This window comes from Corythoichthys intestinalis, chromosome 10 (assembly GCF_030265065.1).
Source record: "Corythoichthys intestinalis isolate RoL2023-P3 chromosome 10, ASM3026506v1, whole genome shotgun sequence".
NCBI lineage: Eukaryota > Metazoa > Chordata > Actinopteri > Syngnathiformes > Syngnathidae > Corythoichthys > Corythoichthys intestinalis.
The window spans coordinates 30,537,376-30,552,532 of record NC_080404.1 but is presented as its reverse complement, the minus strand read 5'-3'; the positions used below and the strand labels follow the sequence as shown (position 1 = coordinate 30,552,532).

General features: G+C 39.9%; 1 protein-coding gene across 43 annotated transcripts in view; it reads left to right on the top strand.

The window, feature by feature from the left end:
* The window catches only part of LOC130923110 (ankyrin-3-like), a 184,125-nt gene that overhangs the window by 142,613 nt on the left and 26,355 nt on the right, over positions 1-15,157 (top strand). For 31 of the 43 annotated variants that reach the window (XM_057848582.1, XM_057848580.1, XM_057848586.1 and 28 more), the window contains 10 exons: positions 1,239-1,289; positions 1,760-1,869; positions 2,324-2,356; positions 9,087-9,311; positions 9,436-9,590; positions 9,980-10,191; positions 10,280-10,487; positions 10,581-10,677; positions 14,072-14,300; positions 14,398-14,523. In XM_057848582.1, coding sequence (XP_057704565.1) covers positions 1,239-1,289; positions 1,760-1,869; positions 2,324-2,356; positions 9,087-9,311; positions 9,436-9,590; positions 9,980-10,191; positions 10,280-10,487; positions 10,581-10,677; positions 14,072-14,300; positions 14,398-14,523 — 1,446 coding nt within the window. The remainder of the gene's footprint in view (positions 1-1,238; positions 1,290-1,759; positions 1,870-2,323; positions 2,357-9,086; positions 9,312-9,435; positions 9,591-9,979; positions 10,192-10,279; positions 10,488-10,580; positions 10,678-14,071; positions 14,301-14,397; positions 14,524-15,157) is intronic. The other 12 variants (XM_057848565.1, XM_057848605.1, XM_057848603.1 and 9 more) reach the window with 3 other exon arrangements.

Sequence of the window (15,157 nt, the reverse complement as noted above, 5' to 3'; positions counted from 1 at the left end):
CATCAACGTAAATCAGCGATGATTAGTTGCTAATTCAGTGATAACAAAACAGTTACCATGCGTTCGCTAGCATTAGCACATCGTTCAAACCACTACACAACTGGATTTAAGTGTCTGATCGCGAGTGGAAACACACAACAACAACACAAAAGATGATACATACAGGCGTTGCCTCTGTAGATATTTTACAAGCATTAACAAAGAACGTAGGGTCGTCGCAGTGCTTCCCTCTCTCACTAACTCGCTCACTTGCTTGGATGCGGCATTTCTTCTTCGCGTGTAAGCGCGCTCTTCTTCACGTGAGCGCGTGAGGAAGCGCAAGGGCGCCCCCACTTGAGCGTGAAAGCACCATAAAAACTAAAAGGCATGCATTTCAATATACTGGTAAATAATACACTTTAACAGGGGTCCCCAAACTACGGCCCTTATTTGGCCTGCCCCGACATTTGGTCCTGCCCCCTGAACAATACCAGAGAGCATTTTTTTTTTTTTTTTCCTAATAGTGTTATTTGTTTTCTGGCCTTTATCTGTGAAGAACTCAGAGAGGGTTGTTTGGTTATTATCTATTTGATTAATAGTGTTATTATTATTAATTATTATTATATTATATTATTATTTTTATTTTATTTACTTTTGTTCCGTGAAATATCCAGAAAGGGTTATTTGATTGTGGCTTTCTGAAAAACAATAATTGTTTACATTTAGGCACTCCTGCAATCGTCACACTTTTTCTGTTACAAACTGACCCCGGCCCCTCATCAGAGAAGGGAAAAGTTATGCGGCCCTCACTGGAAAAAGTTTGGGGACCCCTGCAAGTTTAACACATATTGCTAACGGCAGACCAATGACCTATATGCCAATATATACCAATATTTTTTATTTCTATTAGAAAAATGTAAAATGTTACACATTCTTGTGCATTTGCCACTTATTGCCACAGTTAATATTGAGGCTTTGGGCCTCTTTTGACCTTGTTGTGAGTTTGTAAGGTTGTGACTTCTGATTAAACAAACTCGATGCCAATCAAAACATTTGTTCTTCTTTTTCCCCGAATTAGAATCGATAAGAGAATCGATAAAGAATCGAATCGTTAAGCAATATCGATAATGGAATCTGAATCGTAAAAATCCAATCAATTCCCATCCCTAATTATATTTATAACATTTCATCTTCACTGCAAACCAAACACCATAACTTGTGATTCAACTGCAAATCCTGACTGTTTCTTCTTCCTGAAGCTTCAGAGTGTGTGTAAAGACATTTCCTACCTGGTTGATCCACTGAATAAGGTATAAAGAAGTGCCAATTTGCCTATTAATGTCATTATTTCCAGTCACAGTGGTTTCATCAATATCTCATGTTCTCTGTTTACCCATATGTCTTGGTCACATTCATTACCATGTGCAGATCCATGTCAATGAATTAGAAAATTGTTGAAAACTTTATTGAGGTAGTTTAAAAAAAAAGGGGAAAAAATGTGAAATCATGTTTTTTTAACAGCTAATATTAAAAAGCACAGGATCGCATTAGAAACAACCAAATTATTTAATTTATACATTCTCTAGCAATTGGCCTTCCTTGTCTCTGTTTAAAAATTGTATAAAGTATGTTACATGAGTGTTACTTGTCTAGTTCACCTACCAAAATGACCAAATTTTTTAACAATATTCTAATCAATTTTACCTGAACCATCACATTATTCGCCTTTTAGCTCTGTTCTCATCAATACTTCTACTCAACTGCCTCTTTCTGTTTCCAGCACTTGGCCGTGACAAGGGAATATAACTCTGAGTGTTTGCGGCGCTACAGCTGGACCCCGGACACCGTGGACCACGGCCACAACATCGCGTCCAGCCCCATTCACTCTGGGTAAGATCATCAGTAGACGGTATATTTATAAGTGTGTGCAAATATGTTCTGTGATTGTGTTAGCAGCTGTACATAAGGTTGGATTTTCAGTAGTCAGCAGCACCTTCAGTGGTGGTGCAGAATTTTTATGTAGAATAAAGTCCCTGACATTCATTCCTATGTGGGTCCAGATTTAGCTTCAAATAAAATATCACACATAATTTTTATTACAAACAAGGCTTCATTTCTATTGTGATCCTACATCATTTTAACAAACAAGGCTTCATTTCTAATGTGATCCTACATCATTTTGTTAAGACACCCAGTGAGTGTGTTCTGTTCTCTGTCTTGGTGTGGTCGGTAATGTTTGTGTTTTGTCACCATAGATCCAAACAGAAATTGTCAACCATGATACTAAAACTAGGCTTTGGGGCTTTGCCTCCCCCTGCATTGTCTCCATGTGTTTATTTTACAGCTTCTCCTCCCCGCTCCCTCAGTATGACTCCAGGTGAAGACTGAGCTTACGTGACTCCCCCGTACCCTCAGTGATGTCACTCATTCGCCACTGCCTTTCCCTACATTCCCTTTTTTCTCCCACTTCTTAATGTCATCCATGTGGTCTGGTGATTCATTTGCATTGCCTAGAGAGATAGTAAACGTATGTCATCTTTCTTTTATTGATGTGCCATCTTTCTCTTACAGAGTAGATGAATATTAAATAGTATATTGCATTTACAGAAAAAAAAAAAAAACACAACACAACACAACACAAGAAGAAGAATATACAGTGATACCCCCTTCTAGACACACCCATAATGGTGACAATCCATTTTTTTGTGATGGGTGACAAATTAGTTAAATAAACCTTTGGCTCTCAAAGGCCAAAATAGTGCTAAATTCATGAAATTAAAACATGTATAATACTAGCTTGAAGGATTTCGGCTTCCCAGCCAAGTCACAGGAATCATGCCAGCCAATACGGTAGACATCCCGCCGGCGGAGCCCCCGCAAATCGAAACAGAAACTCAGGCGAGGAGGCAAACTCATTCCAAGGTCACCATATCAGAAGTTTCCAAGAAAATTGACAACGCTTAGTTAAACATTCAGTCTTTTGAAGGGTCTCGCGGGGCGGGCTGTCGGCAGGAAGAAGGGTGTGTTTGGGATTATTGTCTGTTTGTGGATTGGACAGGAGGATTCAGGAGTTACTGTTGTCCAGGCAATGAGGAGGTGGATTTCATCACCTCTGCGTCAACGGGGATCTTGGAGTCTTGTCAGTCGTGTTATCAGTTGGATATCGGGTGTTCTCCTGTGTTCCTCATGTTAGGACAGACCGTCCTGCCCTTTGTCGTGGACAGTCCGGGAGAACTGGTTGCGAGACTTGTTGGTGCAGACGTGGGCTTGTCAGCGTCAATCTTGCACAGTTAGTTGTATGACGCAAGCGCTGGGCTTCCGTGATAAGAAGTCATTGTTCATCTTTTATGCCCTTGTTTTCATTAAACTATGGTATAAGTGCTTTTTATTTCATTTTGGGTGTGTCAGAGTAATACAAACAGTCATACAGTAAATACGAGAAACAATACTGTTTCCAGACTGATTATATTAAGTGTGTTAGATTAATGCAAACAGTTAGACAGTGCTAAAGGTACTATCTCCTTCAACAGTAAGAAAGCAAAAATACAAATACTAGTTTTTCCGACTCGAGTTAGGCCTTAACATGACATTCTGAATGGGACAAGTCGCATAGAAGTGGACCATTTCAAACCCGATCTGGGTCACTTTCGTATGTGGTTTAAATCCGATCTGGGCCACATTTGGCCAGAATGTGGCGGCGCTCTGAACTGTCAAGTCTCCAAATTGTGAATCGGAATTCGTGCAGCAATTACGTCAGCAATTACATCAGCAAAGAGCGAGAGCGGCAGGCTGGACGGCAACGATGTACAGTTGTGGTCAAAAGTTTACATACACTTGTGAAGAACATAATGTCAAGGCTCTCTTGAGTTTCCAGTTATTTCTACAACTCTGATTTTTCTCCGATAGAGTGATTTGAACAGATACTTCTTTGTCACAAAAAACATTCATGAAGTTTGGTTCTTTTATGACTTTATTATGGGTTAACAGAAAAAGGGATCAAATCTGCAGGGTCAAAAATATACATACATGGATCTGAAAAAGCGAATCATTGACTTGAACAAGTCAGGAATGTCACTTGGAGCCATTTCAAAGCAGCTGCAGGTCCCAAGAGCAACAGTGCAAACACTTGTTTGTAAATATAAAGTGCATGGCACTGTTTTGTCACTGCCACGATCAGGAAGAAAACGCAAGCTATCACCTGCTGCTGAGAGAAAATTGGTCAGGAGGGTGAAGATTCAACCGAGAATCACCAAAAAGCAGATCTGCCAAGAATTAGAAGCTGCTGGGACACAGGTGTCAGTGTCCACAGTCAAGCGTGTTTTGCATCTCCATGGACTGAGAGGCTGCCGTGCAAGAAGGAAGCCCTTGCTCCAAAAGCGGCACCTTAAGGCTCGACTGGAGTTTGCTGCTGATCACATGTTCAAAGATAAGACCTTCTGGAGGAAAGTTCTGTGGTCAGACGAAACAAAAATCGAGCTGTTTGGCCACAATGCCCAGCAATATGTTTGGAGGAGAAAAGGTGAGGCCTTTAACCCCAAGTACACCATGCCTACCGTCAAGCACGGTGGTGGTAGTATTATGCTATGGGGCTGTTTTGCTGCCAATGGAACTGGTGCTTTACAGAGAGTAAATGGGATAATGAAGGAGGATTACCTTCAAATTCTTCAAGATAACCTAACGTCATCAGCCCGAAGATTGGGTCTTGGCCGCAGTTGGGTGTTCCAACAGGACAGTGACCCCAAACACACATCAAAAATGGTAATGGAATGGCTAAATCAGGCTAGAATTAAGGTTTTCGAATGGCCTTCCCAAAGTCCTGACTTAAACCCCATTGAGAACTTGTGGACAATGCTGAAGAAACAAGTCCATGTTAGAAAGCCATCAAATTTAACTGAACCGCACCAATTCTGTCAAGAGGAGTGGTCAAAGATTCAACCAGAAGCTTGTGGATGGCTACCAAAAGTGCCTAATTGAAGTGAAAATGGCCAAGGGACATGTTACCAAATATTAGCGCTGCTGTATAATATACAGTCGTGCGGTCAGGGGAGGCAGGTGAGGCAGAGCCTCACCTGTCATCATGACAAAAAAATAATTATAGCATCAAATTTATATTAATATTTGTCCATTGCTCTTTATGTATGACTCATTTCAAACATTTTTTATAGTCAAAATCGCTGAATTTGCCTGTTTCCTGTTCAAATAAAGAAATGAAACGAGAGGTGCGGCAGCAACGAGTAAAGCCTCACCTCTGATTGCGCAATCCATAACAATCTGGGTTGATACATGGAATTGGAGCGTGCTGGTTGCCGTACATCTGCATGTCGCCATTATAATGTTTCCAGATACGTTTATTTGACCTGATTTTCCACAGTCTGGCTAATGTCTTTATCCCTTAAAGTTTAATGTTTGTTAGCGACATATTTAGTTTTGCTGATGGGAAATAAAACTGCAGTGAAAAGGCACAGGTTGCGGCAGATAGTACTCTGCCGCACTGCAAGGGGGCGTACGTTAAACTGGACTTTCCGTTAAAAGTGGACGCGGTTAACACAGCACCGGAGCTAAAAGGTTTGCTTCAAACTACGGAACAGAAGATAACTCGCGCTTTTCAAACGGACTGGTACACCCGAAAAGACTGGCTATGTGGCTGTCCTTCGAAAAATTGCCTTTGCTGCTTTCCCTGCCTTTTCTTCTCAACTTGTGCCAATGTCTGGACTACCACGAGATATTGTGACATTAAAAAACTACCACGAAGCCTCAGCAAACATGAGAGCTCGACCACTCACATTCAAAGCCTGATTGCTTTAAAAACTTTTGGAAGCTCAAGGATCGATTTGGCTTTGACGAACAGCGGAAGCTCAACGGTAGCATCCTCAATGCTAAGGTAAAGAAAAGACCTCATTAACGCAACCTGCATCCTAGCTAAACAGGAGTTAACATTTCGTGGTAACGATGAGCGTGTAGCTCTTCTAAACGTGGCATATATGTAGAACGATTACATGGTTTTGCTGAGAAAGATGAAAGGTTAGCTAGACTTTTGGACACATCCACTGTGTTTTGTGGCTTTTCAAATAGAATACAGAACGATCTAATTGAAGCAATCCTCTCCATTGAGGCGGAGAGATTTTTTTAAAGTAAAGGAAAATAAGGAGGACTTTTACAAAAAGGGCGTAGGTTTGCATAGGGACGGTAGGGACATAACACTACCAACTTTTCAGGATGCTAAAATTGTCCCCACCAACTTTTAAGCAACCTTACCTTTTTTGCATGATATAATGTTCAGTTATATAGAGAATTTAGATCTTTCAATAGTTCCATATGTTTTAAGGATAGAATTGACCCTACCATTATTAAGTGAATTATTTTCATTATGTTTATGTTTGCTAATAAAAACCAGACATTTATTGAGGAAGTTTTCAAAATGTTTCTTTAGTATTTTTTGAAAACAAAGGTTTGAATCGAACAGTGTATCATCTGAACCAATGCATGTAAAAGTTATTATCAGAAGATAAGGATTTATTTTGCATTGATCATTTTGCCTATTAATTAATTAAATTCATATACATGAGAAATGTGGCCCTTTGCCCCCTTCATCCAATCTGTTTGGTCTAATTAATGTCTGGTCCCCAGCAAAAAGTGTACCTACATGCAGGTTATGCTGTTATATCGTCCCTACGAATGTTGAGACCAAACCTATGCCCTTCCAAAGTAACGCCGGTTTTTGTGGTGAAGGACCGGCGTAAGACCACAAACAGTTTTCATTTCAATCTTATAAAAAAAAAAAAAAGAGCTTAGACCAAGAAAAATAAAATAGAATATTTATAAACTAAATTTTGGCCTTAAATAAAATATTCTTTGTTTTTCTTTTCACACTTTTTGTTTAGCAATTTGTAATAAATTGATTAAAGTATCAGAATTAAAAGTTTTAAAAACAACTGAATATTTCACTAAAGGTCAGAATTCTGTGGTTTTGTACACCACTCTTTACTCTCATTTATGTTGCATGAATTATAGAATGGCGACGACCAACACATTGAGGGTGTAGAGCAAATGCATGTTATTTTCTTACTTTTACGTATCGATAATATGTACCGTGTGTGCGTGTTTTGTGAAGAATGCTGATGAGATATGAAATAACCAGTAGCCATTTGAATAAGCTACCCTTTTTGGTTTATATATTTGGAAATCTGACACTAAAGGAGTCAGTGCCTCACCAACCATGAACCTCACTGCACGTCACTGCTGTATATATATTTTTGACCCAGCAGATTTGATCACTTTTTTCTGTTCACCCATAATAAAGTCATAAAAGAACCAAACTTCATGAATGTTTTTTGTGACAAAGAATTATCTGTTCCAATCACTCTATCAGAGAAAAATCAGAGTTGTAGAAATAACTGGAAACTCAAGAGAGCCATGACATTATGTTCTTCACAAGTGTATGTAAACTTTTGACCACAACTCTAGCTGTGCGTTAGTGCCTAGCTTGAACTACGCAGGAGGCGGGCTTGACCACAGTCATAAAAAACAATAAAAGGAAGAAAAGCATAAGCCTGATCATGTCCGGTTTTCTCTATGTGCGCCAATAAGCAATATTTCAGTATTGCTTACATTGCCAAGTTGGAGCAAACTGATCCACACACATAAGGCTTATGTGTGTGCGTCATGCACGCTGTTTTATCAATACATATAAACTTTAAATATAAGACTAAACGGGGATTGTTAATCTCTCTTATTTGTCCTCTTTTTGGAAATCAAAATATGATCACCCTGGAATGACGTACGTACTGCCTTCATACTAACCTTTTGTTGCTGCGGTCCAGCCTCCTTTCTCTTGGTAGCAGTTACTTCTGTTGTAGCCTAGAAATCTTTGTGTTCGGTCACGTTTAGTCTTCAAGTGTTTTATCAGGTTTGAGGTATTGAAACTGGCCGATTTAACTCGACCTCTCAAAACTTTCAAGCCGCAAATCTTGCATGCAGCCATTGATTGTAATTGACTGAATTTCTACGCTGAAATATTTTCAGACCGCCGCCATTTCTCCTGGTTTGTTTTTCCTCCAAATGAAAAAGCTGCCTCGGCATTGGTTAAGAGCGGATATTGGCCCACTCACATTGGTCTGGAGCAGGCCAATAGCGATAGCTGCTTGGCATGTAAAGTGATCACATGTCAACACACAACAGAGGGTGTAGTGAGCGTCAGAAAAAAAGGCTGCAGTCTACTGGACCGATAAATGGTATCGGCGCCCTCTATGGTAGAACTCGCCGACACTGATACCACCATTTCGGGCCTGATCGCCCCCCCGCCAATATTGGTATCGGTATTGGTGCGTCTTTAATTTAAACACATTTTTACATTCTTGTTGGAAATTTTTTTCATCACTCTCACATTCAAAACTCGAATGCATAATATGTGTAGCTGATATTGTACCTAAGTAATATAAATGTGATGAGAAATAGAAACTTTTTTGTGGATTAATTTATTATTTGAAAAAAAATCTGCGATATATAATGACTACAATTGGTGAACTTTGATCTAGCGGGGGGTTACTGTTCTCACTTTTCCACAGACTATTTTACTGATGAACAAACACTATTCACATAAAGTAGGACATTTAACATTTGATAAAATTTCAGGGTTAATCTAAATCACACTACACCCTTTACATGTTCTGAAATTTAACTAGAAAGCGGACGATGCATAACTTTTTGTGAGTAGTGTATCACCTTTAATTACATTAACCCTGTTGGTGAAACATCTGTGCAGGTGTGTAATATTTGATCACTGACCGCTGCTTTAGAGGATCTGAAACGCTGGCATCAATCTCACCTTTTGCCTGAAAACTTACTAAACACCATTGTTGTTTAGTTTCGCCTAAATTTGGGGTCTTCAACTTGAGCCAGCTCTCGGAACTCAAAGCATCTTCCTTTGTCGTGTCTCTGGAGCTTTCTCTTTTATTTTTTTTTCCTCTCTCTCTTCCGTTCGGTGTTTGGGTGTCCAGTGATCACAGCATGGGGGTCGTCCTGCTCACTTTTTGTCCATGGCTTCTGTCCAACTTGGCCTCGGCGTCATCTTCTTCACCCCCTCACTGCATTTCTCTATTCTCTCAAAGGTTTCTGGTCAGCTTCATGGTGGATGCCCGCGGCGGGTCCATGAGGGGAAGCCGCCATAACGGAATGCGAATCATCATCCCGCCCAGGAAGTGCACGGCGCCTACGCGCATCACCTGTCGCCTAGCCAAGAGGCATAAGCTCGCTTACCCCCCACCCATGGTGGAAGGGGAAGGCCTGGTCAGCAGACTCGTGGAGGTCGGCCCAGCTGGGGCACAGTTTCTTGGGTAGGTTTGACGATTTTAAACAGTATATGAAAGAAATTATGACCAAAAGATCAACAGTTGAGTAGTGGTTAGGAGAAGTTAGGGCTTTACTGACTGACTCCTTAAATCTTGTGCTTCCTTGTAGTCCTGTGATTGTCGAGATTCCTCACTTCGGCTCCATGCGGGGTAGAGAAAGAGAACTGATCGTGTTGCGGAGTGACAATGGCGACACGTGGCGAGAGCACCAATTCGATTCCACTCCAGAGGAACTCACGGAGCTGGTGACTGGGATGGATGAAGGTAAAAGAGATGTTTTGTAACACTGTATGACTTTACAAAAACTCCTGAAAAAAAACACACATTGACAACATGCAATAAATACAGGGCATCACATACAAAGATGGAGTTCCATTTCTTCACCTACTGTATGCCATAAGATGATTTTTTTATTGTAATCCACCTTAAGGCCAGTAAATGAAAGAAAAATATGACTTGACCACAAATATGAAACAACCAAATACCTTTTGTATCAGCCTTTTGTGCCATGTGACCATAATTTCTTACACTGCTGTTCAAACTTGTTCAATGTGTACTACTAGTGAACTCCAAATTTTATGCCACCTATCATAAAACAAGGACCACCTGTCTTCACCATACGCTTATCTCCTCTCCTGACCTCCGCATTGCAGAGTTGGACAGCCCTGCCGAGTTGGAAAAGAAACGCATTTGCCGTATCGTGAGCAGAGACTTCCCTCAGTATTTCGCTGTGGTGTCTAGGATCAAGCAGGAGTCCAACCACATGGGTCCTGATGGCGGTGTCCTATCCAGCAGCAGTGTTCCTATGGTCCAGGCTTCCTTCCCACAGGGGGCGCTGACCAAAAAGATTCGCGTCGGCCTGCAGGTTCAGACCACATCTTCTTAATCTATAGGCTGTACTCATCTCAATCCGGGAAAATAGACAACACGACCATTTTGCTTTCCCTCTTTAGGCTCAGCCTGTTCCTGATGATATGGTGAGGGCTGTCCTTGGTAACAGAGCTACTTTCAGCCCCATCGTCACCGTGGAGCCCAGGAGGAGGAAATTCCACAAGCCAATCACAATGACCATCCCTGTCCCGCCCCGCCAGGCGGAAGGCCACCCAACCGGCCACAGGGGTGACGCTGCACCTTGCCTGCGTTTGCTCTGCAGCATTACAGGCATGAACACTTTGAAATTATCTGTGCGCACAAGACATAATGAATGGGCTCACATTATGGGACTGCTCATGTTTTGTCCTTTGCGTCCCAAAGGAGGAACGTCTCCTGCCCAGTGGGAAGACATCACGGGGACCACACCGCTTTCCTTTGTAACCGATTGCGTCTCCTTTACCACAAATGTGTCGGCCAGGTAAGGCGCCAATATGCAGTAGCAATACTTTTAAGTCAACCTTTTAATATTCACCCTTCTTCAGTATTAAAGGGATCAACGGCTAGAAAGACTTGTAGTTCTTAAAAGATAAATGTTTTGAGTTGAAATAATTTGATATGGAACCCACTCTTTGTTTTCGTTTTTATACAATTTGTAAAATTAGATTAACTAGTACGTCACAATTGTTGTTGACGTCCCAGGGCGGTGGCATCACTTGGTTACGCTGCCAAACATGTCATCCGTTCAACTCTTTCAATTTGAACCTGAGAGAAACATTAATGCGCATGACAGCACTGTCGATATTTTACAAAATGAGCAGAAAAAGAAAAATGGAGAGGACAGACTGGATGAAACAAGACAAGAGTATGACAAAACTGGTGTTATGCCAAACTTTGCTACACCGGCGAAACGTCCTACAAGAGGCGAATTTGACACCCAAAGCACAACCATGCGCTTTCAGCTTGTTTAGATCCATACAGACAGAACATACTAAAGATGCCTTATGAAAATACTTAAACGTAATAATATCAAATAGGGGTGGTTTAAATACGGTACTTGACTAATGTGTTCAACAGATCAACAATCTGCTTTAAAGCTACCACAAGAAAACACAATGCTTAAAAGTATGAGAGGGAAACACATGCAAAATGTATTTTGAGGCAATGAAAAGGTAATAAAAGACTCAATAAAAAGACAAATAGTAAGTACTCACCGCTTTTAACCTGTGTGCGCATGTGTTGGGCGTCTCGCCACGTAGAAGGAATTGCAGAAGACCGGTACTGTTCGTCTAGTGCAGTGCTTCTCTATTATTTTCTGTTATGCCCCCCCACAGGAAGACAAACGTTCCGCGCCCCCCCAAACTCTCTGCCGCCACTGTAAATATACTGTAGTATCATTTGTATATAAAATATTCCTCTGCATAACATTGTGTTCTTTTAGAAAGAACAAAGTAATATAGATCAACTTACAATTAAGTTTAAAAAAAAAAATACTCATCCATACTGTAAAAATACACTCAAGATTTTTTTCACCATTTGATAACGAAAAAAACAATTTAAAAAAAGTCAATAAATAATAATACATTCAAATTAGGGCTGTCAAAATTATCGCGTTAACGGTCGTTAATAAATTTTTTTAATTAATCACGTTAAAATATTTGACGCAATTAACGCAGATGCCCCGCTCAGACACATTTAAATGACGGTACAGTGAAACGCTCACTTGTTAATTGTGTTTTATGGAGTTTTGCCGCCCTCTGCTGGCGCTTGGGTACGACTGATTTTATAGGCTTCAGCACCCATGAGCATTGTGTAAGTAATTATTGATTGTAATTTTAGGGCCTGTTCTCTTTGCACTTTATCTCCTACCTTTAGGATCAGTTATAAAAAAAAACATAATATCTCTTTTCATTTTTATGCTGATGACCTGCAGCTGTATCTCCCCCTGAGACCCAACGAACAAACTGCTCTCACTAAATTAATGGAGTGCATATCCGATGTGAAGCAGTGGCTAGCGCAAAACTTTTTACATCTTAACGAAAGCAAAACTGAATATATTACTTTTGGCACACCTTCTATGTTAAATGCCCTTGAGCCCAACCCTGGCACTCTGGCTCCCTTTTTTAAAACACATGTTAAAAATCTCGGAGTGATATTCGATTGCAGGCTCAACTTTGAAAAACAGATTAGTTCTGTTGTAAGAGCAAGTTTTTTCCAGCTCCGTCTCCTGGCCAAAGTGAAGCCTTTTCTTACTCGCCACGACTTGGAAAAAGCAATTCACGCTTTTATAAGGTCAAGGCTGGATTACTGCAATGCTCTTTATGTTGGTCTTCCCAAATCCTCAGTTTCTCGTCTCCAACTTGTTCAAAATGCTGCTGCTCGATTTTTAACAGATACACCTAGACGTGAACATATTACCCCCGTGCTATCATCGCTCCACTGGCTTCCAGTCCATTTTAGAATTGATTTTAAACTTTTACTGTTTGTTTTTAATTCTATTAATGGCCAGGCTCCTTCTTACTTATCAGAAATTTTAACCATCCGTAACTCTGGCAGGAGTCTTCGCTCTACCGGCCAACTTCATTTGCAAGTCCCAAGGTCCAAACTCAAACAGTGGGGAGACCGATCTTTTGCGGTTGCTGCACCCAGGTTATGGAATAGTCTTCCCCCGGAAATCCGCACCACTACAAATTTGGGCCTTTTTAAATCTCGTTTAAAGACACACCTTTTTAGACTCGCCTTTCCCCAAGATTAGTTTAGCCTGATTTTATTTCTTTAGGGTTTTTAATGTTTTCGGATTTTATCTGTTTTATTGTTTTGTTTGGTGTCTGACTAATCGTGATGCGATGGTTCGTTTTTTTTCTTTTCTTTTCTTCCTAATGTCATTTTATAACACTTTCCTGCCTTTTATTTACTATGTGCCATGTTTGTCTTTGTTGTAAAGCACTTTGGGGACCTTTCGGGTTTTGTAAAGGGCTATATAAATAAATTTGATTTGATTTCATTTGATTGACATCAACAATGGCGGGCTACTAGTTTATTTTTTGATTGACAATTTTACAAATTTTATTAAAACGAAAACATTAAGAGGGGTTTTAATATAAAATTTCTATAACTTGTACTAACCTTTTTCCATATAAGAACTACTAGTCTTTCTATCCATGGATCGCTTTAACAGAATGTTAATAATGTTAATGCCATCTTGTTGATTTATTGTTATAATAAACAAATACAGTCCTTTTGTACCGTATGTTGAATGTATATATCCATCTTGTGTCTTATCTTTCCATTCCAACAATAATTTACAGAAAAATATGGCATATTTTATAGATGGTTTGAATTGCGATTAATTGCGATTAATTACGATTAATGAATTTTTAAGCTGTAATCAACTCGATTAAAAATTTTAATCGTTTGACATATTCTAGTGCGGCAAAAAAGTATGTTCCCCAAGATCACATGCGCCACCCCCAGCATCGCTCTGCGCCCCGTCTGGGGGGGGCCCGCCCCACTATTTGAGAAGTACTGGTCTAGTGAGTGACAAACTATGTCATCACCCTGTGCGTCCATTGTGCGCATAAAACATGGCGCCCCACCAAAAGGTCAAATCATGTACTAAATATTATAAATCATAGGAAAAATTATTAGGGATTTAGGCCCAAAACTGAATAGTAGGTCAGCCTTTTATGTTGGTAGCAGCCATTTTAGGCAAACTCCAGAGCCGTACTTTTGATAAACTGATTAGAATACTCTCAAATGAGCCCTTTGATGGGAGTAGGTTTATCTCTGAGATGTTAAATTGCAAAAGTATGGTTATTTCTCACTCTTCAATAATCCGGAAAAATATTTCTCTCCACCAATCTCCTCCTGGTCAGGTTCTGGCTCGCAGACTGTCACCAGATTCCTGAGACGGTTGGTCTAGCGTCTCAGTTATACCGGGAGCTGATCTGCGTGCCGTACCTGGCCAAGTTTGTGGTGTTCGCCAAAATGAATGACCCAGTAGAGGCGCGACTTCGCTGCTTTTGCATGACAGATGACAAAGTGGACAAAACCCTTGAGCAACAGGAGAACTTCGAAGAGGCGGCCCGAAGTAAAGACATTGAGGTGGGCTTGTGTTATACAGAACTTATATGAACCTGTCCAAACTTTGCCCAAACTGTCATTTTTTTTCTTTCTTTTTGGGGTCAATGGCCTCATGCAGGTTCTAGAAGGCAAACCCATCCATGTGGACTGTTATGGCAACTTGTCACCGCTAACCAAGAGTGGACAGCAGCTTGTTTTCAATTTCTTCTCCTTCAAGGAAAACAGACTTCCGTTCAATGTGAAGGTACAGGATTTTACTATATGAGGCCCCTCAACACTTATTAAAAAGAAAAATCAACTGCAAACTATATGGCTGTAATGGATGGTATTCCTTGTTTGAATATACGTAGTGAAAAGAAAAAATCAATCAATTTTTGTGTGGTAGGGGCACAATAGTTACTTAATACTTTTTGGTCAACTAAGGAAAGTGTTCTTTTTTATTGTAATTTTCTGTGTATGTGTATATACATAAAATGAAATACCTATAGGCGGATATCGATATATTAGTGTATGACGGAAAGCGTAATATATAGCTGTATCTCATTAAACTAAAGTGAAACTCAAACATAGCATCACTGCGCAATGAAATAATTCATATTTTATTGCTTAGATGATGATTAATTACATCTAACCAAAAAATTCAAATGAATATTTGTAATATTTAGGGCTGTCAAACGATTAAAATTTTTAATCGAGTTAATCACAGCTTAAAGATTAATTAATCATAATTAATCGCAATTCAAACCATCTCTTAAATATGCCATATTTTTCTTTAAACTATTGTTGGAATGGAAAGATAAGACACAAGACGGATATATACATACAACATACTGTACATAAGTACTGTATTTGTTTATTATAACAATAAATCCACAAGA